The sequence below is a fragment of the Loxodonta africana genome, chromosome 7, assembly GCF_030014295.1.
Source record: "Loxodonta africana isolate mLoxAfr1 chromosome 7, mLoxAfr1.hap2, whole genome shotgun sequence".
In the NCBI taxonomy this organism is placed as follows: domain Eukaryota; kingdom Metazoa; phylum Chordata; class Mammalia; order Proboscidea; family Elephantidae; genus Loxodonta; species Loxodonta africana.
The window spans coordinates 129291226-129315981 of record NC_087348.1 but is presented as its reverse complement, the minus strand read 5'-3'; the positions used below and the strand labels follow the sequence as shown (position 1 = coordinate 129315981).

The 24756-nt window shown below is 39.1% G+C and overlaps 1 protein-coding gene across 1 annotated transcript in view; it reads right to left on the bottom strand.

Moving 5' to 3' along the window:
* DDX10 (DEAD-box helicase 10) overlaps positions 1 to 24756 on the bottom strand; it is a 378968-nt gene that overhangs the window by 341043 nt on the left and 13169 nt on the right. The window contains exons 5-8 of the mRNA XM_003415620.4: positions 23951 to 24071; positions 22873 to 23062; positions 20981 to 21107; positions 2761 to 2923 (exon numbers count right to left, since the gene is read on the bottom strand). Coding sequence (XP_003415668.1) covers positions 2761 to 2923; positions 20981 to 21107; positions 22873 to 23062; positions 23951 to 24071 — 601 coding nt within the window. The remainder of the gene's footprint in view (positions 1 to 2760; positions 2924 to 20980; positions 21108 to 22872; positions 23063 to 23950; positions 24072 to 24756) is intronic.

Below are 24756 nucleotides of genomic sequence, written 5' to 3'. Positions count from 1 at the left end.
CCCCTTCCCAGAATGTTTTGAAATGCATACAATAAATAGAATTACAAAAGAAAAATATGAAATACTGATATCAACCTTTTTAATAAATGTCTCACATAGTAATGCATATGCTTGTTCATTAACACATTAAATAGCATGATCTAGTTGTAGGTCTAATAACTACCATAATATCAAAATACTATTTAGCATAAACAGTATTTCAGGATACTTGTGCCAAAACCATAACATAAATGAATGCACCTATGACTACAATTGGAGACAAAGTCACAGGTACTACTAATACTACCGTAGTCCCCCCTTACCTACAGTCAACCTCAGTCCAAAAATGTTAAATGAGTAGAGTGAAGAAATCCTGTGCCATTCTACTCCATCCCACCCAAGGACCACATTCACAAAACTTCTATTACAGTATACTGTTATAATTGTTCTATTTTTTTTATTACTTATCTTTGTTTATCTCTTAAAATTGTGCCTAATTTATAAATTACACTTTATCACAGGTATGTATGCACAAGATAAAACACAGTATATATACAGGGTTAGTACTATCTGCAGTATCAGGCACCCATGGGAATCTTGGAACGTATTCCCCATGCATAACAGGGGACTACTGTACTGTGGTTTGTTGCTTTCACTCATAATTGAAGGAAAGGCTAAATTTCAATGGAGGCTGGATGAACCCCTGAAACTATTGCCCTGAGACAATCTTTTTTTTTTTTTTTTTAAGTGGTGCTTTAAGTGCAAGTTTACAAATCAAGTCAGTCTCTCATACAAAAACTTATATACCCCTTGCTATGTACTCCTAGCTGCTCGCCCCCTAATGAAACAGCCCACTCCTCCCCTCTCCACCCTGTATTCCCCGTGCCCATTCAACCATGTCCCTCTCTGCCTTCTCATCTCACCTCCAGACAGGAGCGGCCCATATAGTCTCATGTGTCTACTTGAGCCAAGCAGCTCACTCTTCACCAGTATCATTTTCTGTCTTATAGTCCAGTCCAATCCCCATCTGAAGAGCTGGCATCGGGAATGATCCTAGTCTTGGGCTAATAGAAGGTCCAGGGACCATGACTTTCAGGGTCCCTCTAGTCCCTGGGACAACCTTTAAACCTTAAACCAAACATACCCCCTTAAGTCTTCATAAAACCAAACCAAAGTTTGTCTAGCTTAACTATTAAACAATGTCTGCCTTGAACATTATGCTCTTTTAAGAGCTACCTATATGGGATTAAATCGACGATAGCAACCTGAAAGATTAGACAGGAACCTTAGAGAGCAATGAGTTTATGTTAATGCGAGAGGACCAATTCAGAAAAGGAGGGTGAGAATGGTTGCACAACTTGAAGAATGTAATCACCGTCACTTAATTGTACATGCAGAAACTGTTGAACTGGTGCATGTTTTGCTGTGTGTAATTTTCAACGACGACAGCAAAGTAAATAAATTATTCAAAAAAAAAAAGCTAATTTCAGTTAAAGGTTAGTGAAAATATATTTTTTCCCATCCAAGTTTACAGATCCCATGAGCTCCTTGGACTAGAAGTCAAGAACCCTCAATTAAAAGAATACACATCAAATAGCTGATAGCAACTTTGCTGGCAGAGGAAGGGAGTGAAATGGGACAGGGAATAAACATGATCTCAACTGTATCTATTAATACTTGATTCCTTTAATTAAAAAAAAAAAGCCAAAGAACATATGATATTAATATCTGTTCACTACGAGTGGCTGGCATAAATTTTTTTTTAATTATTATAATTTAAAAGGAAGGAATCTGATCCATCAAAGGGTAAACTTGAGTTCAAAATTTGCTTATATTGACCTGAACTATTTAAGTTCAAAAACGAGTGTACTGTAAGCACAACTAAAATGTTTCAAAATTATTTAATCAAATAGTATTGAGGAGGTGAAGGGGTAACTTGCTGTGGGGCTGAGAAAATAGCCTAAAAAGCTTTTTTAAAATAGGCATGGTTGCCTACTGTCTCTAGCCACATATTTATCTAAAATGATTGAAGATACAACAGGTATAATGTCTGAGATATGCTTTAAAAATACTCCAAAAGGGGTAGGAGCAGAGGAGAAATCATGAAAAAAGGTAATTGTAGAAGCTGGATAATATGAATATGAGGGGTCACTAGGTTATTCTTTTTGTGTATGTAAATTCCCCATTACAGTCAAAAAATTCAATAAAGTGACTAAAAATTCAAATTACTGTTCTTTGCACTTACCACTAAACTAGTTTCACCTCTAACTACTTTGACCCCCAAGTTGTAGGTTATTATCTTAATGGCTTTCTGAGAGATTAAATACATTAAATATAGTCATCTTAAAATGAAAATTAGAATGGCTTATGAAAAGATGGATTTCACAGTTTTTTACTAAATGTGTTTAAATATTTACCCACAAGTTTCCAATTTTCAAAGAAATGGAATCAAACTTATTTAAGTGTGGGGGAAAAAACATTTCGTTTGTATCTTTAATCTTCCTTTGATGAGTTTATAGGCTCCTTAGGATTCTACAATATAATTATTACCATAAAACAATAGTAAATGTACAAAAGATTAAGATATTATGGATATTTTCACTGACCCCAAGGCATACCCTTAATGTTAATCATCTGTCAGTAACTTACTTGTTTTTTTCATGCAAAAACAAAAGAGAACCCCAACAATTTACATACATTTGGGTTCCTGAAAAACATCATTTATAAGCAAATTATATTTCCCATGATCATAGCACATTTCCTTGTAGGAAGTTCTCTTACCCAGCCCCCTGGCTGCAATATCCGTAGCAAAGAGTACGGCAGCTCTCTTGCGGACAAATTCATTATAAACTTCCATTCTTCTCATCTGCTGCTGTCGACCATGGAGGGCAAGGATAGAAACACCAGGACGTAGTCGGCAAAACACTCGGTACAGATACTGAACCTGGGCATTGGCAAAAATTGAGTTTGTTATTTCTAAATGGCAGCACTAAAGTAAGCTTAAACATAAACAGCAAAAATAAATTAAGCACAAATATAGAGTAGCAGGGAAATGTAATCTAGAGTTGTGGTCTTCAAACTTTTTTTCTCCGTTATTTCCTGTAAGAATTTTTTAAAATAAGCTCCCCTTACGTTTTTAAGTTGATAGCTAAAATTTTTCCAAACAAATAGCTGCAAATACTGTCATATCAATTTCTGACATGCTGTAAATATTGATATTTTAAAATACTTACTGCTTAGAAATAGATCCAATGGAATCTAACTACCAGAGCAATTTGATACCTACCACCAACCATTGAAAAGATACAGGAAGAAACTCTTTTAACAGAAAGAACTTTTATTTCACTTCTCTTCCTTTAACTCGTATTTCCTCTTCATAATCCCACAGAATTTTGTCTATTTTCTTTCCCACGTAGGTGTTAAAAAAAATTGTTCACCTAAATAGAGAAAAGGGACTGAAGGAACCTCAACTCTGAACAAAGTAATATGCCAAAAATCACTATGCTACTTGACCAAAATTTGTAATAATTTACCAACAAATAACTCCATTAAGTCTCTCTTTAATTTTGTTCAAAGTAAAGAATGAAAAGCCATCTAAATTGCAAAACGATTTGTTATCAAATCCTTAGAGTCATTCACTTTCTCAACAGCAATACTGTGGCACCGGAGAGGTTTTCTCATCCTGGGACAATGTACCAGTAAGAATAGGGATAAACAGGCATTCGTCTTTCTTTTGTAAAACTCTAGGAAGGGCTACTGTGAAAAAGGTCATAGGAAAGGAGAACCCATAGAGCACAAGATGCACTCTCAGACAAATCAATCTTAGAAAAAGTATATGTAGAAATTGAAGAAATAACAAACTGAGTCCATGAAAACTTTCTGCAATCTGCATTCCTTGAATCAAGACTGACCTTGAATTCCTACACTTTAATGAACTAGCTGAGGTAGAAGAGGTATTAAGAATAAGGTCAAGTAGGCTGTAGTAGAAAGAGCCCCGGTGACACAATGGTTAAGCGCTCAGCTGCTAAGCAAAAGGTCAGCAGTTTAAACCCACCAGCTGCTCCATGGGAAAAGATGTGGCAGTCTGCTTCCGTAAAGATTTACGGCCTTGGAGACCCTATGGGGCAGTTCTACTCTGTCCTATACGATCGCTATGAGTTGGAATCGACTTGACTGCACACAACAACAGCAGGCTCTAGTAAGGAGTTTAAAATTAATTCTCATTTATATGAAAAGTCATTGGAGAGTTTTAAGCAAAGCAGTAACATATTTGTTTCCACTTTTCAAAGACCACTCTGGCTATAATGTGGAAGAACTATAGGGAAGAAAGTGAAGAAGTAAGAAGACCAATTAGGAGGCTAATAGAAAGGTAAATATGGCTCAGACGTCACTGTAGCATCACAGGTGGTGAGAAGTAGTAAAGCTAATGAGATTTATTGGTGGACTGGATGAAGGAAGGCAGGAATTAAGATTTCAGCCATTTATTGAAATGAGGAAGACTTGTAATAACAGAACTAGGGACAGAAAATCTTAAGTTGCATTTTCTATGTTAAATTTGAGATGCCTTTTAGACCCTCAGTTGGAAATATACAGTAGTCCGGTGGATGTACAGGTCTAAAGCTTAGGATTTGGAAGTTGTCAGTATATTGATAAAGTCTAAACCCATGCAACTGATGAGGTGACCTAGAGTTAGTACAGATGGGTAAAAGGCAGACATCACAGAGGTCTGAGACACTCCAAACTGTAGCACTGAAGCAGAGGCAGAAAATTCAGCAAAGGAGGTTAACATAACATTAGAGCAGCAAAAAAGCAAGGGAAAAAAAAAAAACAGATGACTGAGTGTGGAGTCACAGAAGTCTAAAGAAGGGTTTCAAGAAAGAGTGAATGGTCAACTGTATCAAATGCTTCTGAGAAGCTGTCTTAGTTACCTACTGCTGCTATAACAAAAATACCACAAGTAGATGGCTTTAACAAAGAAAACTTTATTCTCTCAGTCTAGGAGGCTACAAGTCTGAATTCAGGGTGTCAGCTCCAGGGGAAGCTTTCTCTCTCTGTCGGCTCTGGGGGAAGGACTTTGTCATCAATCTTCCCCTGGTCTAGGAGCTTCTCAGCACAAGGACTCCAGGTCCAAAGGACGTGCTGTGCTCCTGGTTCTTATTTCTTGGTGGTCTACGGTCCCCCTGTCTCTCTGCTCATTCCTCTTTTATATCTCAGAAGAGACTGACTTGAGACACAACCTAATCTGGTAGATTGAGTCCTGCCTCATAAACATAACTGCCTCTAATCCTGTCTCATTAACATCACAGAGGTAGGATTTAGAACACATAGGAAAATCACATCAGATGACAAAACGGTGGATAATCACACAATACTGGGAATCTAGGCCTAGCCAAAATGACACACATTTTTGGGGGACACAATTCAATCCATAACAGAGGTCAAATAATATAAGGACTTGTAATTGATCACTGATTCTGGCAAGGTGTATCCCTTGATTAGGGCCAATTCAGTGAAGCACTAAAGAGAGAATAGAAGATGAGAAAGTGATTCAGTTCATAGAGACGGCTCTTTAGAAGAGTTTTGCTAAGAAGAGCAGAAAAAAGAGTGACTGTAAAGGGACATGAGGTTTGTTTTTATCCTTAATATGGGCAGTAGTAAAGAACAGGGGGAAAAGGAGACACAGGAGAGAAAGGGGATAATTACATCAACAAAGGCCTTCTGCAGAAGAGAGTGTGAGATCTGGAGCACACATAGAAGGGTTTGTCATAGATAAAAAGAGGAAAAGCTGACTATTAGAGTATTACAAAGGAGACATTTTAAACAGAAAACTCTCAACATTATTTCCTAGGATTTAGACACCAGAAACAAGGCTCCAGGAATTGAGGGAATACCAACTGAGATGTTTCAACAAATGGATACAGTGCTGGAGGTGCTCATTCCTTTATGTCAACAAATTTGGAACACACCTACCTAGCCAACCAACTGGAAAAGATCTGTATGTATGCCTATTCCAAAGAAAGGTCATGCAACCAAATGCAGAAATTATGTAACAATATCATTAACCTCACACGCAAGTAAAACCTTGCTGAAGATCATTCAAAAGGGGATGCAACAGTAAATAGACAAGGAACTACTAAAAACTCAAGCCACTTTCAGAAGAGCATGTGGAATGAGGGATATCACTGCTGATGTCAGATTCATCCTGGCTGAAAGCAGAGAATACCAGGTGTTTACCTGTGTTTCATGGACTATGCAAAGGCATCTGACTGTGTGGATCATAACAAATTACGGATAACACTGCAAAGAACTGGAATTCCAAAACACTTAACTGTGGTCCTGCGGAACCTGTACATAGACCAAGCGGCAGTCACTTGAACAGAAAAGGGATACTGCATGGTTTCAAGTCAGGAAAGGTGTGGGTCAGAGTTGGATCCTTTCACCATACTTACTCAACCTGTATGCTGAGCAAATAATCTAAGAAGCTGGACTGTATGAAGTAGAACTCAGCATCATGATCGGAAGAAGACTCATTAACAACCTGCGTTATGCAGATGACAAAATCTTGCTTACTGAAACTGATGAGGACTTGAAGCACTTACTGATGAAGGTTAAAGACTACAGCCTTCACTATGGATTATACCTCAACATAAAGAAAACAAAAATCCTCACAACTGAACCAATAAGTAACATCATGATAAATGGAGAAAAGACTGAAGTCATCAAAGATTTCATTTTACTTAGATCCACAGTTCATACCCACAGAAGCAGCAGTCGAGAAATCAAAAAATACATTAAATTGGGAAAATCTGCTGCAAGAGACCTCTTCAGAGCATTAAAAAGCAAAGATCTCACTTTAAGGACTAGCGTGTGCCTGACCCAAGCCATGGTGTTTTTCACCGCCTTATATGCATGTGAAAGCTAAACGATGAATGCGGAAGACCGAAGAATTATTGACACCTCTGAAATGTGGTGTTGGTGAAGAATATTGAATATGGAGGGTGGGGCAAAGATGGCAAACTAGCCAGTAGCTTCCGCTGATCCCTCTAACAACAAAGATCTGAAAAAACAAGTGAATCAATCATACATACGACAAGCTAGAATACCTGAGCATCAAAGGCAAAATTAAGGAATCGGTCTGAACGACGGGGAGTAACAGATAATGCAGAAGCAGCAACGAGTTGCCAAGCCCGCGCATCACCTTAGCTCCAATTTCTTGGCACTGTTCTTTGGTGCGACTCCAGTGCGGATGACTCCCTGAGTCACAGCCGCTCCAGCGAAAGAAAGCAAGTAGAGTGGCACACCCCTGACCCTGTGGCGGGTCTACAATGGGGCTGGCTGCGGCGTATAGAAAGCAGCTGCTTCAGCGAAAGAAGGCAACCAAAATGCCAGCACACCGACCCCCTGGCATGACGGCCACAGGACTGGCTGTGGAGTTTAGGACACAGCTCCTTAAGCAAAAGAAGGCAAGACGCACACAGCCCTAACCCCCCGAGGCAATCTCAGCAGGGACCGAACCAGCGCATACAGGCTACACAGGCCTCTAGAATCTGAGATAAAACAGCACTCTCGACACAAGGTAAGTGATTTTATCTAAGTTACCACAATTTTGAAAGAACTCTCTTCTGTCTGATCCCTCACCTCTCTGCCCCAGATGGCTTCACTGACAGTTGATTCCCAGCCTGAGATAGAACCTGCTGCACTCTCTGAGCCATACTCCTTGCCTGGGAGAAGGGACAAATCAGCAAACCGGGCAAAAAATACTCTGCAGAGTCCCCTACTCTAGAAGCTCAGAGCAAGAGCCGTTCCAGTCCAGGCATAAGCCATCCACAGACTTGGTCTCTCACCGCTACACAGATCCAGGTGGCTACTGTATAGCAAAGGCAAATCTGTCTGAGATCTGACTGTATCTGTTTCAGCTGTGTGGGAAGAGGCAGGTTTTCGAAGTCTGATACCACTCTGCCTAGTAAAAAGGGCCTTCATCTGCCCACAGCAGGGGCCTGGGGACTGGAGGCTCCATCCACATGACCTAGCCACTGGCAAAAGGATAGCAGCACCTACCGGTCCTTACAGATATAAGCACTGGGTGCCGAAAGTACAGCTGCAGAGTCTACCAACCAGAATACTCTAAAGAACAGAGATGCTCCTTTCTGACTGACACCTGGGGGAAGGCTGTCAACCCCCTGCCTTCCTCAGAGTGTGAACCCCTGCCGCTACCAGAAACCAATGCGTACACCTGTCACCATTACTCCTCTAAGACAGTAGCTGAGAGCCTACACCATACACTAGGTGACCGACTATCAGGACACCTGAGCTGAATCTACACAAGAATACCGAATGGGCTCCTAGGCTCATACACCTGGTAACAGCTCTAGCCATCTGGTAACAGGACACTAGTGCTTCAAAGGCTCCAATAACCAAGTTAGCTCACTCTAGTAGCCTATGCACTTATATTGAAACAAAACAAAGCAAAAAAAAACTAGGACACAGTAAGCAAACATAAAATAAATTAATACAATCACTTATAAATGGCTCAGAGACAACAGTAGATATCAAATCACATAAAGAAGTGGACCACGATTGCTTCTTCAACTCCTTTATGTTTGTGTTCCTTGGTCTTTTCTGTTTGTTGCCTGATCTCATTCCTGATGTCTTGAAGAGTTCTGCATATTAATCTTTTGTATTCTACACCTGGTATTTCCAGGAATACATCTTCATCTGGGAGAGTTCTCAATTTTATGTTTTGGGAAAAACTAAGGAACACAAACATAAAGGAGTTGAAGAAATTAAAAAGATTATTCAAGAACTTAATGAAAATTTAACGAACTGCAAGAATCCATAGAGAGACAGCATTCAGAAATTCAGAAGATTAACAACTACAGAATTAGAGAACTCAGTAGAGAGTCAGAGGAGCAGAATTCAGGAACTGGAAGGCAGAATTTGTGAGACTGAAAATAAATCACTTGGCACCAATATATTTGAAGAAAAATCAGATAAAAGAATTTAAAAAAAAAGAAGAAACCTTAAGAATCACATGGGACTCTATCAAGGAGAATAAATTGCAAGTGATTGGAATACCATAACAGGGAGGGATAACAGAAAATACAAAGAAAATTGTTAAAGATTTGATGGCAGAAAACATCCCTGATACCGTGAAAGATGAAAGGATAGCTATCCAAGATGCTCACTGAACCCCATACAAGGTAGATCCCAAAAGAAAGTCACCAAGACATATTATCACCAAACTTGCCAAAGCCAAAGATAAACAGAAAATTTTAAGAGCAGCCAGGGAACAGTGAAAAGTCACATACAAAAGAGAATCATTAAGTTTGGACTACCTGGCAGAAGGAAACCCTGGTGGCACAGTGGTTATGTGCTACGGCTGCTAACCAAAGGGTTGGCAGTTTAAATTCGCCAGGCACTCCTTGGAAACTCTATGGGGCAATTCTGCTTTGTCCTATAAGGTCGCTATGAGTCGGAATGGACTCGACACGGGGTTTGGTACTCAGGAGAAACCACGCAGGCAAGATGGCAATGGGATGACATATATAAAGCACTGAAGGAGCAAAACTGCCAGTCAAGAATCATACATCCAGCAAAACTGTCTCTCAAATATGAAGGTGAAATTAAGACATTTACAGATAAATAGAAGCTTAGAGAAGTTACAAAAACCAAATCAAAAATGACAAGAAATACTAAAGGCAATTCTCTGGATAGAAAATCATTAATATCAGATATCAATCCAACACTAGAACACAGAACAGAACAAGATATCAACTCATACATGGAAATCATAAAAACAATAAAAATTAAAAAAAAAATTTTTTTTTTTTTAGGAGCTGGGGCCCAGATTATGTAATAGCCAGATTCTTCCTGCAAGAGCTCTTACAACAAAGGCCCAAAAAAACCAACTGAAATGATTATATTTATGACAAGCTAGGAGCCCTGAACATCAAAGGAAACGTCAGAAAATGGACTAAGCAGCAGGCGGAAGGAGAGACCATTCAGAAGCGGAGAGGAGTTGCTGGACCTGAATCACCGAGATGCCTCAGGCACCATTCCCAGGAGCGGCTGCGGCGGTCTGGTGGTAGCGTTCAGCCGCAGTTTCCTCAGGAAGAAGTAGCCAGCCAAACAGCCTACTCACACCTCCGGAACCAGAGAAGAACAGCGCTCTCAGCAAAACCTATGTATTTGTGTATATTTTACTGCGCCCCTGCCACCAAGCCAGCATCAGAGGCTGTTGATTTCCCTAGGCCTCAGATAGGCCCTACTGAGTGGCCAGAACCATCCTCCCGACCTTGGAATATTAATAAATTCAGAATTCAGGGAAAAGATAATTTTCCTGCGCCACTAACATGGGGAGCTCAGGAAAGAGGCAGCTCCTGTTTATGCATAAACGGTCTGTGGACTTTCAATACCTTTCCCTCTGCATGGACCTGTGTGGGCCTATTTCAGGAGAATACACCCTTGTTGGCACACTGCAACAGTTTCAGCTGTGCAGTCAAGAGGTAGGTGTTTAATATTTGACACCACTATGCCTATTAAACAGAGTCCTAACCTACCCACATCAGGGGCCTAAGAACTGGTGGCTCCACTCAGGTCACCCAGCCACCCACGACAGGGGTTCAAGGATAACTGGTACCTCCCAGTCCTTACAACCAAAAGCATTGGGTGCCCATGGTCCGTCTAGAGAACCCATCCACCGGTACACTCTAGAGAACAAAGACACGCATTCCTCACAGACACTCAGGGGACAGTTCTCAGCCCCCTGCCTCGTACAGAGCGTGACCCCCTGCTGCAACCAGGTACCAGAACCTACACCAATCACTCCTGCCCCTCTAAGGCTGTAAGACAGAGCCTGTACCACACATTTGATGATCAGCTACCTGGACACCTGATCTGAATTCATACAAGAAAAGCAAATGGACTCCTAGAATGATATAACTGATAATACCTCTACCCATCTGGTGACTGGGCATCAGATTATCAAAGATGAAAATAATCAAGCTAGCTCACTCAAGAAACCCATTTGACCATATCAAAAACAAACAAAGCAATAAGCTACAATACAGTAAGCAGACATAAAATATACTAATACAATAACATATAGATTGCTCAAAAATAACGGTCAATATCAAGTCACATAAGCAAACAGACCATGATCACCTCAACAAGCTCTCGAAACAAAGAATGAACGGATCTTCTGGATGATGGCGCATTCCTGGAATTACCAGATACAGAATTCAAATGATTAATATACAGAACTCTTCCAGACATCAGGAAAAGGATTAGGAAGGAGATCAGGCAATACGCAGAAGAAGGCAAGGAACACACAGATAAACTACTTGAAGAAATTAAAAAGATTATTCAAGAAAACAATGAAAAATCTAATAAGCTGCAAGAATCCACAGATAGTCATTAATCAGAAATTCAGAAAATTAACAATAAAATTACAGAATTAGACAACTCAACAGAAAGTCAGAGTGAAACTGGTGAGCTTGAAGATGAAGCACATTGCACCAATATATCTGAAGAAAAATCAGATACAAGAATTTTTAAAAATGAAAAAACCTTTAGAATCATGTGGGACTCTGCCATGAGAAATAACCTACAAGTGACTGGAGTACCAGATCAGGGAGGGACAACTGAAAATACAAAGACAATTCTTGAAGATTTGTTGGCAGAAAGCTTCCCTGGTGTGGTGAAAGTTATCTATCCAAGATGCTCATTGAACTCCACATAAGGCAGATTTTAAAAGAAAGTCACCAAGACATGTCATAATCAAATTTCCCAAAAGCAGAGATAAAAAGAGAGTTTTAAGAGTAGATAGGGATGAAAGAAAAGTCTCCTACAAAGAAGAGTCAACAAATAAGCTCGGACTACTTAGCAGAAACCATGTAGGCAAGAAGGCAATGGGATGACTTCTATAAACAACTGAAGGAAGAGAATTGCCAGCCAAGAATTACATATCCAGCAAAACTGTCTCTAAAATATGACAACAAAATTAGTACATTTCCAGATAAAAGTTTAGGGAAATCGTAAAAACCAAACAAAAACTAGAAGAAACACTAAAGGGAGTTCTTCGGTTAGTAGATCAATAATATCAGGTATCAACCCAAAACTAGAACACTGGACAAAGCAATCAGAGGTCAACCCAAACAGGGAAATCACAAAAATAAATCAAGATTAAAAAACTGCTAAAAACATGGAAACAGCAATGTCATTAGGTAAAAAAAAAGACAACATTAAAACAATAAAGAGAGACTAAAAAATGGAGTCATACATCTTTCATATGGAGAGGAAGACAAGGCGATATAACAAAATAAAAGTTAGGTTTAAACTTAGAAAAATAGGGGTAAATATTACGGTATCCACAAAGGAGACTATCCTATTCATCAAAATAAAACACAAGACAAAAATAGACACTCAGCAGATATAAAATCGACAACGAATAAGAGGAAAAGATAATATGTAAAGATAAACTACTCAACACAAATAATTAAGTGGGTAAAAGAAACTCAACGACACACAAAAAAAGACATCAAAATGACAGCACGACACTCATACCTATCTATAATTACACTGGGATTAAACGCACCATTAAAGAGACACAGAGCAGCACAATAGATAAATATAAAGCAATCTGTCTATATAGTGCCTAAAAGAGACTCATCTGAGACTTAGAGACAAACTACAACTCAAAGGATGAAAAAAAAATATATCAAGCAAACAACAATCCAAAAAGAGCAGCAGTGGCAGTATTAATATTGAAAAAATATAAAGTTAAATCCACCACAAAGGGCAAGGGGGGACACTATATAATGATTAAAGGGACAATAAAAATAAATAAAAAACAGGAGGGGAAACCCTTGTGGTGTACCAGATAAGTGCTACAGCTGCCAACCAAAAGGTCATCAGTTCGAATCCGCCAGGCACTCCTTGGAAACTCTATGGGGCAGTTCTATTCTGTCCCAAAGGGTCACTATGAGTCAGAATCGACTCGATGGCACTGGTTTAGTTCTGTTGGTTTTTTATACCAGGAGATTTAACCATATTAAATATTTATGCAACAAACAATAGGACTTCAAGATACATAAAAAAAACTCTAACAGCATTGAAAAGTGAGATAGACACCTCCACAGTAATAGCAGGAGACTTCAAAATACCATTTTCAAGTGAAGGATAGGATATCTAGAAAGTAGCTCCATAAAGACACGGAAGATCTAAATGCCAAAATCAACCAACTTGACCTCACAGACATATACAGACCATCCACCAAACAGCAGCCAAGTAAACTTTCTCTTCTAGTGTACGTGGAACATTCTCTAGAACAGACCACATATTCGGTCATAAAGCAAGCCTTAGCAGAATCCAAAACACTGAAATATTACAAAGCATCTTCTCTGACCACAAGGCCATCAAAGTAGAAATCAATAACAGAAAAAGCAGGGAAAAGAAATCAAACACTTGGAAACTGAACAATACCCTGCTCAAAAACAACTATGTTATAGGAGACGTTAAGGGTGGAAAAAAGAAATTCATAGAATCTACAGAGAATGAAAACACTTCCTATCAGAACCTTTGGGACACACCAAAAGCAGTACTCAGAGGTTAATTTATATCAATAAATGCACACATCCAAAAAGAAGAAAGGGCCAAAATCAAAGAATTATCTCTACAATATGAACAAACAGAAAGAGAGCAACAAAAGAAAGAAACCCTCACGTACCAGAAGAAAGCAAATAATACAAATTACAGCACAATTACATACAATAGAAAACAGAAAAACAATTGAAAGAGTTAACAAGACCAAAGGCTGGGTCTTTGAAAAAATTAATGAAATTGATAAACCACTCGCCAAACTGACAGAATAAAAAAAGCAGAGGATGCAAATAACCCAAATAAGAAATGAGATGGGCAATATTAAAATAGACCCAACTGAAATTAAAAGAATCATATCAGATTACTAGGAAAAACTGTACTCTAACAAATATGAAAACCTGGAAGAAACGGACGAATTCCTAGAAACAAACTACCTACCAAAACTAACACGAATATAGGTAGAACAATTAAATAGACCCATAACAGAGAAAGAGATTGAAAACATAAGCAAAAAAATCCCAACAAAAAATAGCCCTGACCCAGGAGGCTTCAGTAGAGTGTTCTACCAAACTTTCATAGAAGAGTTAACACCACTACTACTAAAGGTTTTTCAGAGCATAGAAAACGACAGAATACTCCCAAACTCATTCTATAAAGCCAGCATATCCCTGATACCAAAACCAGGTAAAGACACCACAAAAAAAGAAAATTACAGACCTATATCCCTCATGAACTTAGACGCAAAAATCCTCAACAAAATTCTAGCCAACAGAATTCAACAACATATCAAAAAAATTATTCACCATGACCAAGTGGGATTCATACCAGGTATAAGGGGATGGTTGAACACTAGAAGAACAATTAGTGTAATAAAAAAAGTGTAATCCATCATATAAATAAAAGATCCACATGACTTTATCAGTTGATGCAGAAAAGACATCTATCAAAGTTCAACACCCATTCATGATAAAAACTCTCAGCAAAATAGGAATAGAAGGAAAATTCCTCAACATAATAAAGGGCATTTATACAAAGCCAACAGCCAACATTATCCTAAGTGAAGAGGGTCTGAAAGCATTCTCCTTGAGACTGGGAACCAGACGAGGATGCCCTTTATCACCACTCTTATTCAACACTGTGCTGGAGGTCCTAGCCAGAGCAATTAGGCTAGATAAAGAAATCAAGGGCATCCAGATTGGCAAGGAAGAAGAAGTATCTCTATTTGCAGATGACATGATCTTAAACACAGAAAACCCTAAAAAATCCTCAAGAAAACTACTAAAACTAAGTGAAGAGTTCAGCAGAGTATCGGGATACAAGATAAACATACAAAACTCAGTTGGATTTCTCCACACCAACAAAAAGAACATCGAAGAGAAAATCACCAAGTCAATACCAATTACAGGAGCCCCCAAGAAGATAAAATACTTAGGAATAAATCTTACAGGAGACGTAAAAGACCTATACAAAGAAAACTACAGGACACTACTGCAAGAAACCAAAAGACCTATATAAACGGAAAAACATACCTTGCTCGTGGATAGGAAGACTTTAACATTGTAAAACTGTCTATCCTAACAAAAGTGATCTATAGACACACTGCAATTCCGATTCAAATTCCAACATTTTTTAAGGAAATGGAGAAACAAATCACTAACTTCATACGAACGGGAAAGAGGCCCCCAATGAGTAAAGCATTACTGAAAAAGAACGAAGTAGGAGGCCTCACTCTACCTGATTTTAGAACCTATTATACTACCACAGTAGTCATAACACCCTGGTGCTGGTACAGCAACAGATACATAGACCAATGGAACCAAACTGAGAATCCAGACATAAATCCATCCACATATGAGCAGTTGATATTTGACAAAGGCCCAAAGTCAGTTAAATGGGGACAAGATAGTCTGTTTAACAACGGTGCTGGCATAACTGGATATCCATCTGCAAAAAAATGAAACAAGACCCATACCACACACCATGCACAAAAACGAACTCAAAATGGATCAAAGACCTAAATATAAAATCTAAAACGATAATGATCATTGAAGAAAAAATAGGGACAACCCTAGGAGCCCTAATACATGGCAAAAGCAGTATACAAAACATTAGTAGAGCTGCAAAAATAGCAAAAAAGAAATTAGATAACTGGGAGCTCCTAAAAGTCAAACACCTATTCTCATCCAAAGACTTCATCAAAAGAGTAAAAAGATTACCTGAAGGTTGGGAAAAAGTTTTTAGCTTTGAAATCTCCAGTCAGCAGATGATCTCTAAAATCTACGTGATAACGAAAAACTCAACTACAAAAAAATAAGCCCATTTACAAATGGGCAAAACATACGAACCAGCACATCACTAAAGAAGACATTCAGGTAGCTAACAGATACATGAGGAAATGTTCACGTTCATTAGCTATTAGAGAAATGCAAATCAAAACTACAATGAGATTCCATCTCACTCCAACAAGGCAGGCATTAATCCAAAAAACACAGAATAATAAATGTTGGAGAGGTTGTTGAGAGACTGGAACACTGATACACTGCTGGTGGGAATGTAAAATGGTACAACCACTTCGGAAATTGATTTGGCACTTCCTTAAAAAGCTGGAAATAGAACTACCGTACAATCCAGCAATCCCACCCCTTGGAATATATCCTAGAAAAATAAGAGCCTTTACACGAACAGATACATGTACACCCATGTTCACTGCAGCATTGTTTACAATAGCAAAAAGATGGAAGCAACCAAGATGCCCATCAACGGATGAATGGATAAATTATGGCATATTCACACAATGGAATACTATGCATCAGTAAAGAATAACAATGAATCTGTGAAACATTTCATAACATGGAGGAACCTAGAAGGCATTATGCTGAGTGAAATTAGTCAGGTGCAAAAGGACAAATATTATATAAGACCACTATTGTAAGAACTCAAGAAATAGTATAAACAGAGAAGAAAATATTCTTTGATGGTTATGAGAGGACAGAGGGAGAGAGAGAGAGGGAGAGGGGGACTTACTGCTTAGATAGCAGACAAGAACTAATTTAGGCGAAGGGATGGACAACAAACAAACAGGAGAGGTCAGCACAACTGGACTATACCAAAAGCAAAGAAGTTTCCTGAATAAACCAAATGCTTCAAAGGCCAGAGTAGCAGGGGCCAGGGTTTGGGGACCATGGTTTCAGGGGACATCTAGGTGAATGGGCATAATAAAAACTATAAAGAAAACATTCTGAATCCCACTTTGGAGAGTGGCATCTGGGGTCTTAAACGCTAGATGCAACAATTGGTCTCAACCCACCTGAAGCAAAGGAGAACGAAGAACACCAAATACACACGTATGAGCCCGAGAGTCAGAGTGGGACACATAAATCAAAGACTGCATCTGCCTGAGACCAGAAGAACTAGATGGTGCCCAGCTACAACCGATGACTGCCATGACAGGGAGCACAACAAAGAATCCCTGAAGGAGCAGGAGAGCAATGGGATGCAGATCCCAAATTCTAGTAAAAATACCAGACTTAATGGTCTGACTGAGACCAGAGGGATCCTGGAGGTCATGGTCCCCAGACCTTCTGTTAGACCAAGACAGGAGCCATCCTCAAAGCCAACTCTCCAGACAAGGATTTGACTGGACTACAGGACAGAAAATGATACCGGTGAGGAGTGGGCTTCTTGGATCAAGTAGACACATGAGACTATCTGGGCAGCTCCTGTCTGGAGCTGAGATGTGAAGCCAAGGGGGACAGAAGCTGGCTGAATGGACACGGAAGCGCAGGGTAGAGGGAAGGAATGTGCTGTCTCATTAGGGGGAAAACAACTAAGGGTATATAACAAGGTATATATTAGGTTTTGTATGAGAGACTGACTTGAGGAGGAGCCAAGAAGGCGGAATAGACAGATACTTCCGGTGAGCCCTCTTACAACAAAGACAGGAAAAACAAGAGAAACGAGTATATTTACGACAAGCAGGAGCCCTGAGCATCAAAGGCAAGGTTAGAAAACGAACAGGGGGGCAGGGGGAGGAAGAGACGGTTCAGAAGCGGAGAGGAGTTACCAGACCTGAATCGCAGGGAGCCCTCAGGCACCACTCCCAGAGCCGCGGCAGTGGGCTTGTACTAGCATTCAGCCGCGGCTTCCTCAGGGAGAAGCATCCAGCCACACTGCCTACTCGCACCTCCAGAACCAGAGAAGAACAGCACTCTCGGCAAAAGCTAAGTATTTGCGTATACTTTAACGAGCCCCCCGCACCACCAAGCCAGCTTCAGCAGCTGAATTCCCTAGGCCTGAGATAGGCCCTGTTGAGTGCCTAGAGCCATCCTCCCAGCCTTGGAGAAGGAATAAATTTGCATTTGGGGGAAAAGATAATTTGCCTACTCCACGAACCGGGGGAGCTCAGGACAGAAGCAGCTCCTGTCCAAGCATGAACGGTCTGTGGACTTTGAGCACCTTTCCCTTCTGCATGGCCCTGTGTGGGCCTATTTCAGGAGAATAGGCCCTTGTTGGCAGACTCCAACCATTTCTGCTGTGTGGTGGAGAGGTGGGTGTCTGATGTTTGACATTGCTTTGCCTATTAAACAGGGTCCTCACCTACCCATATCAGGGGCCTAAGGACTGGTAGCTCTACTCAGGTCACCCAGCCACCTGCGACAGGGGTTCAAAGATAACTGGTACCTCCTAGTCCTTACAACCAAAAACACTGGGTGCCCATGGTTCATCTGCAGAACCCACCCACCTGCACACTCTAGGGAACAGGGACGCGCTTTCCTCAGAGACACAAGGGGGTCGGGTCTCAAACCCCTGGCTTGTTCAAAGCGTGACCTCCTTTTGCAACCAGATACTGGTACATGCAACAATCACCCCTGCCCCTCTAAGACTGTAGGACAGAGCCTGTACCACATACTTGATGATCAGCTACCTAGACACCTGAGCTGAATTCATACAAGAAAACCGAATGGACTCCTAGACTGATATACCTGATAACAGCTCTAGCCAGCTGGGGACAGGACACCAGAGCTCCAAAGGGGAAAATAATCAAGCTAGCTCACTCAAGCAACCCATTCGGGCATATCAAAGCAAAACAAAGGAAGACGCTACGACACGGTAAGCAAACGTAAACTAATACAATAACTTACTAGATGACTCGGAGACAACAGTTGATATCAAGTCACATAAAGAAACAGACCATGATCACCTCAACAGGCTCTCAAAACAAAGAATCCAGGGATCTTCTAGATGAAAGTGCATTCCTGGAATTACCAGATGCAGAAGACAAAAGTTTAATATACAGAACCCTTCAAGACATCAGGAAGGTAATGAGGCAATATGCAGAACATGCCAAGGAACACATAGATAAAGCAATTGAAGAAATTAGAAAGATTATTCAGGAACATAATGAAAAGTTTAATAAGCTGGAAAAATCCATAGACAGACAGCAATCAGAAATTCAGAAGATTAACAATAAAATTACAGAAGTAGACAACTCAACAGAAAGTCAGAGGAGCAGAACTGAGCAAAAGCAGAAGCCAGAATTTCTGAACTTGAAGAAAAATCACTTGGCACTAATATATTTGAAGAAAAATCAGATTAGAGACTGACTTGATGTGTAAACTTTCACTTAAAATAAAAACAAACTAAAAACAATGTTGGAATATACCATGGGCTGCCAAAAGAAAGAATAAATCTGTCTTGGAAGAAGTACAACCAGAATGCTCCTTAAAAGCAAAGACAGCGAGACTATGTCTCACATACTTTAGACATGTTATCAGGAGGGGCCAGTCCCGTAAAAGGACATCATACTTGGTAAAGTAGAGGGTCAGCGAAAAAGAAGAAGGCCTTCAACAAGATGGATTGATACAGCAGCTGCAACAACGGGATAAACCATAAAAACGATTATGTGGATGGCACAGGACCGGGCAGTGTTTTGTTCTGTTGTACACAGGGTTGCTATGAGTCAGAACCAACTGGACAACATCTAACAACAACCTAACAGATATCAAAAAAGGAGCCTTCGTGGTGCAGTGGTTAGCAATAGACTGCTAATTGAAAGGTCAATGGTTTGAACCAACCAGCCACTGCATGGGAGAAAGATGAAGCAGTCTGCTTCTGTAAAGACTACAACCTTGAAAACCCTGTGGGGAAGTTCTACTATGTCCTACAGGGTTGCTATAAGTTCAAATGGACTCAAGGGCAACGGGCTTGATTTGTTTGTTTGTTTGTTTTTGGTAAATACCAAAAAACTCACTTCTTTAGGATATGTAACATTTTGAAAAGCTAAAATAGGTCCTAAAAAAAATCTGAAATCATTTTTACATGGTAAAATTACATAGGAAAACTCTGACAATAGATCGCCATTTAATCTGTCGCACAAGCTGGAGAGAAACAAATTTAACACGTTAAGCTATTCCAAAAGCTGTAAATCTAGAAATCAATCTATTATATGGCAACAACTATATGTCACTGGGGATTCTGAAATATAGGTAAGGAAAAGTGACACATAAAAATCGAACGCAGTCCTTTTTCCTTAAAGGAAGAGACCAGGTTTTCTTACAAACCTCTGAACCCGTTTCCTAGCACATGGATGGTGTTCAAGAAATGTTTAGTAACTGAACAAATTAAAGATATAAGAAAAAGAATACAGAAGGATAGGAAAGAGAGCAATTTATTTTAAAAAGGAAATTGGGGAGTGTCAGAAAAAGACTTTCAGGTATTGCATTTGAGCTTAGCCTTATCGTCAGTTACCAGTTGAATAGATTCTGACTCATGGCAACCCTACGTGTGTGGGAGAACTATCCTCCACAGAGTTTTCAATGGCTGATTTTTCAGAAGTAGATCACTAGGGCTTTCTCCTGAGGTGCCACTGGGTAGACTCAAACCTCCAATATGTGTTAAATATCTGCCCCACCCAGGGACTCCAGTTTAGCCTTAAAAGATACTAAAAATTTAGCCAGAATTAGCGTGAACGGATGCAGGGAGGTCACTCCAGACAGAGAGATCAGCACGAACAAAAGTATGAGGCATGGAAATAAGAGGTAATAAATGACATATACTGCTGTAGCAAACACAGATCAATACCAATGGAGAGAAGAGCAGCATGTCAGATTGAAAAGACACTCGCTTGCCCTAGCCATTCAAATGCTCATTCTACCAATATTTATTGAGGGCAATGATGATAGGTGCTAATGATATTGAAGTAAAGACAGAAACAGCTTCTACATTCTTGGGAGCTTAGAGTATTTAGAACAAAGACTACATTAACTACAGATCCCTCACCGCTTCTAGCATTGTATTTCTCACGCAGTAGAAAAAAATCACTATTTGTCTAATTCAAATCTGCTATTTTAAAATGGATGATTCAACATAAAGAAGTTCAAAAAGAAAAATAAACATACAGTACCTGTTTACAACTGGAGAAAAATACAATACTCTTCTTCTTCAGGTGACTTCTCATAAAGGAATATAGCACGCTTATTTTTTGGTGCAGCTCACAAACTATGTAGTTCTGTTCCAAAGTGGCAGGGGTGCTTGTAGAATTGAGAGGAATAAAAGCATTAAAAATATGCTCTATTGGTTAATTTTGAAACCCAGACCAAAAAAACACCAACTGTTAAATTTTTAACAGTGGCACATCCCTCAAAAAAAATCCTTTTTTTCTTTTGTCCTTTGGGAAATAAATTCAACGCATGACTAAAATACATTCAAAATCCCTTATAGAATAAAAAAATTATAGAATAGATACTAAAAATATACATGCAAACTGTGGTTGTCCCAGAAAGAGTGGGATTAGGAACTGACTGCAAAGAGATGTGAGGGGGCTTACTGGGCTGATGGCAATGTTGTACATCTTATCAGGGGTATGGGTTGCACAAGTATACACATTTGTCAAATCTCAGCAAATGTATTTAAGGTTTATACATCCCATTGTATGTAAATTTTACATGAAAAAATACCAAACTGTAGTCAAGAAGAAGTGTACATATATCTGCAATTTACTTTGAAATGCATCAAAAAATAAGATGGGCTGATACATGGCTAAACCAAAAAACCAAACCCATCGCCATCAAGTAGATTCCGACTCGTAGTGACTCTACAGGTCAGAGTAGAACTGCTCCATAGAGTTTCCAAGGAGTGCCTGGTAGGTTCGAACTGCCGACCTTTTGGTTAGCAGGCGTAGTTCTTAACCACTATGCCACCGGGGTTTCTGATATATGGCTAGAGGGATGGATAAATGGATAGTAAATGGATGCTACCATTAAGTAACATCTAGGTGACAAGCATATAGCGCTCACTGTAAAATTCTTTCAATTGTGCTGTATGTTTCAAATTTTTCACAATAAAATGTTGAAGAGAAACACATACGCATGTACTCTTTGAGCTAACGAACCCACTTTTAGGATTCTAAAGACTCTGGTAAACATACAGAAAGATACAACAGTATTTATAAAGCAAAAATGATGAAGAACAACCCAAATGTCCATCAATAGGGAACTTTAAAAATGAACCATTCCACATCTACGCAATTAAATACCATGCAATTGTAAAAAGGAGTATCTACGCATATATGTCGTTGTCATATCAAAACACACTTGTAAACATATTTCCCCCAACCAATGTATGAAACACACACACACTTTTTACTGGCACATAAACATACACGCATTATTCTCCAGTTTTTAGTGAAACAAAAACAACAGTTGCTAGAACAATTGTAAACAGAAAAGTACCTCACTAAGTATTAATGTATTTGACAAAATATGTTCCATAGCACACTAGCCCTGGATAACAAACCTAAGTAGAATGATTCTACACCAAAATAATTTTGGGAAATGCAGCAAGCTATGTCCCCTTCCCACTGCTTCGGACAGTCACAATGTTCACGGACATATTAAAGGTTCTGAGAAGTCTTGATGTTAAAAAAAAAACAGTTTCATTTTAACTCAACATATGCTGTTTATCTACCCAGGAAATATTCTCCTCCTCATCTGTGGACAGTAGCTTGATGAATGGTAACATACCTACTAACATCTTACAGAAAAAAATATCTGTTCCCTCGGCCACATTTTGGAAAATGCTGCTTTAGAGTATTCTCATATCTGGTATATGCTAAATTTGAGTAATTTTAATTCATGTATTTATTATGTTTTACACATCTAATAATAACAAACTCATAAAATAATGTTTTATTTCCTAGAAAGTAATAGTAATTTAAAATATCAAATTCTTAAACTAGAAAAGAGAACCTTCCTTTTTTTTTTAACTGAATCAAATAAGGTTTCCAATAGTGCATACCTGTATTTTGCTTTCTCATGAACCCAGACATACTCAGGGTTTTTCAAACTCAAGCGTGCAAGGTCCTTTACAGATTTGGTTTGTGTTGCTGAGAAAAGCAAAGTCTGACGTTTCTTAGGAAGATTTTCGATAACGGCATTCATAGTATCAGCAAAGCCCATGTCCAAGATTCTATCTGCTTCATCAAGAACTAAAAAGGGAAAATGCAAGCTGAACTATAATATTTAACATATACATTAGGATTAACGTAATGTGGTATCCTGGCTGGACTCTCAAACAGAAAAAGGACATTAGTGGAAAAACTGATGAAATCCTAATAAAGTCTGGAGTTTTACTAGTAAAAATACAGCAACATTAATCTGTTAGTTTCGACAAAGACACCATAGTTATATAAAATGTCAACACTAAGCAAAACTGGGTAAAGGGTGTATGGAAACTCTCTGTATTATCATTGTAACTTTTCTGTAAGTTTAAATTATTCCAAAACAGTAAGCTATTTAAAAACAAACAAACATATTAGGTAATATCACCAAGTATTAAAAAAAGGTTCACCAAAAAATGCCAATTTGATGTTCCAAGTTATCATAAGTGAATGTTACTTAAAAAAGTAAAATAAAAAATTCTTTAAAAACCAACTGCCACCGAGTCAATTCCAACTCATGGTGACCCGTGTGTCAGAGGAGACCTGTACTCCACAGGGTTTCCAATGGCTAAGTTTTCAGAAGTCGTGGCGCCTCTGGATGGACTTGAACCTCCAAACTGTTAGTTAGCAGCCAAGCACAGTAACCATTTGCACCATCCAGGGACTCTAAAAAAATCTCTGCAGTGCCTAACGCTCAAGTGCCTAATTTCACATGCGTAAGATTACTTATACACTACTGTTTTAATGAAAAAAAAAAAAAGGTCTAGCTATACTCTCTGAGTTTGGAATCCATAGGCCAAAATAAATGTTTTTACACGTTATTCCTCAGATTGTTCTTAACCATAACATTTACCTAATGTAACATTTCAACTATTAAAATTTGTAAAGGCTCTCTTCTAAGTCTGAGGGTTTTCATTAGAAACCTATTAGACTCACCTAACATTTGGAGATTGGTAGCATGAAAACATATTGTTTCATCCATGTGTTGAAGAAGTCGACCGGGTGTGCAAACTAGGATATTTATGTTATTGATCCTCTCAGCTTCATGTTTCAGATCCTGAAAACAGGTGCTTCTTTAGAATACACAGACACATCGCTCTGAGCGGCTAAAGCACCAAGACTACGAAAAAGTGCATGTGGCACACTGCATCACAGCAATTCAGATTCTCCAGAAATAAACCTGATTTCTCCCTTCTATTTCTGCAGCACATCCAAATTTCCAGGCTAAATAAAGTCCTTCCTGAAGACCTAAAGAGCTCAGAGTTCCTCTAGATTCCCAGTTATACCCACATTTTAAGGACAAGAAAAATATCATTAAATGAATGCTCCAAGTCTTGATTTCCCATTAGGTCTGCCAGAACTGACTAAAAAACTAGAATTACTTCCACTTGCTAAAAAGTCAGGGTGTAGGAGCACTGAACAGACTCCCTGACACCATTCACTGTACCTTGTGGACTGAAAAAATGGCTGAGCTCTGCACATATCAGAAGTTTTCTCCTTGAAACAAGAACTGCAGTATGCTGTTAACTGTTAAAGGTAGGTGATGAGCTAGGTGAGTGTCTGTGATGCTATTTTTTCTTTCATGTATGTCTGCACATAAAATCAAGAAGTCAAGTGTCTATCTTTACAGTCTAGAATAGACTTTAGCAGATATAAGGATTCTAGGTGTACTATTTTTTTTATATATGTATAAGACAGAGGAAAGGTTAAACAGCAGGTTTTTAACCATGGCCTAAAATAAG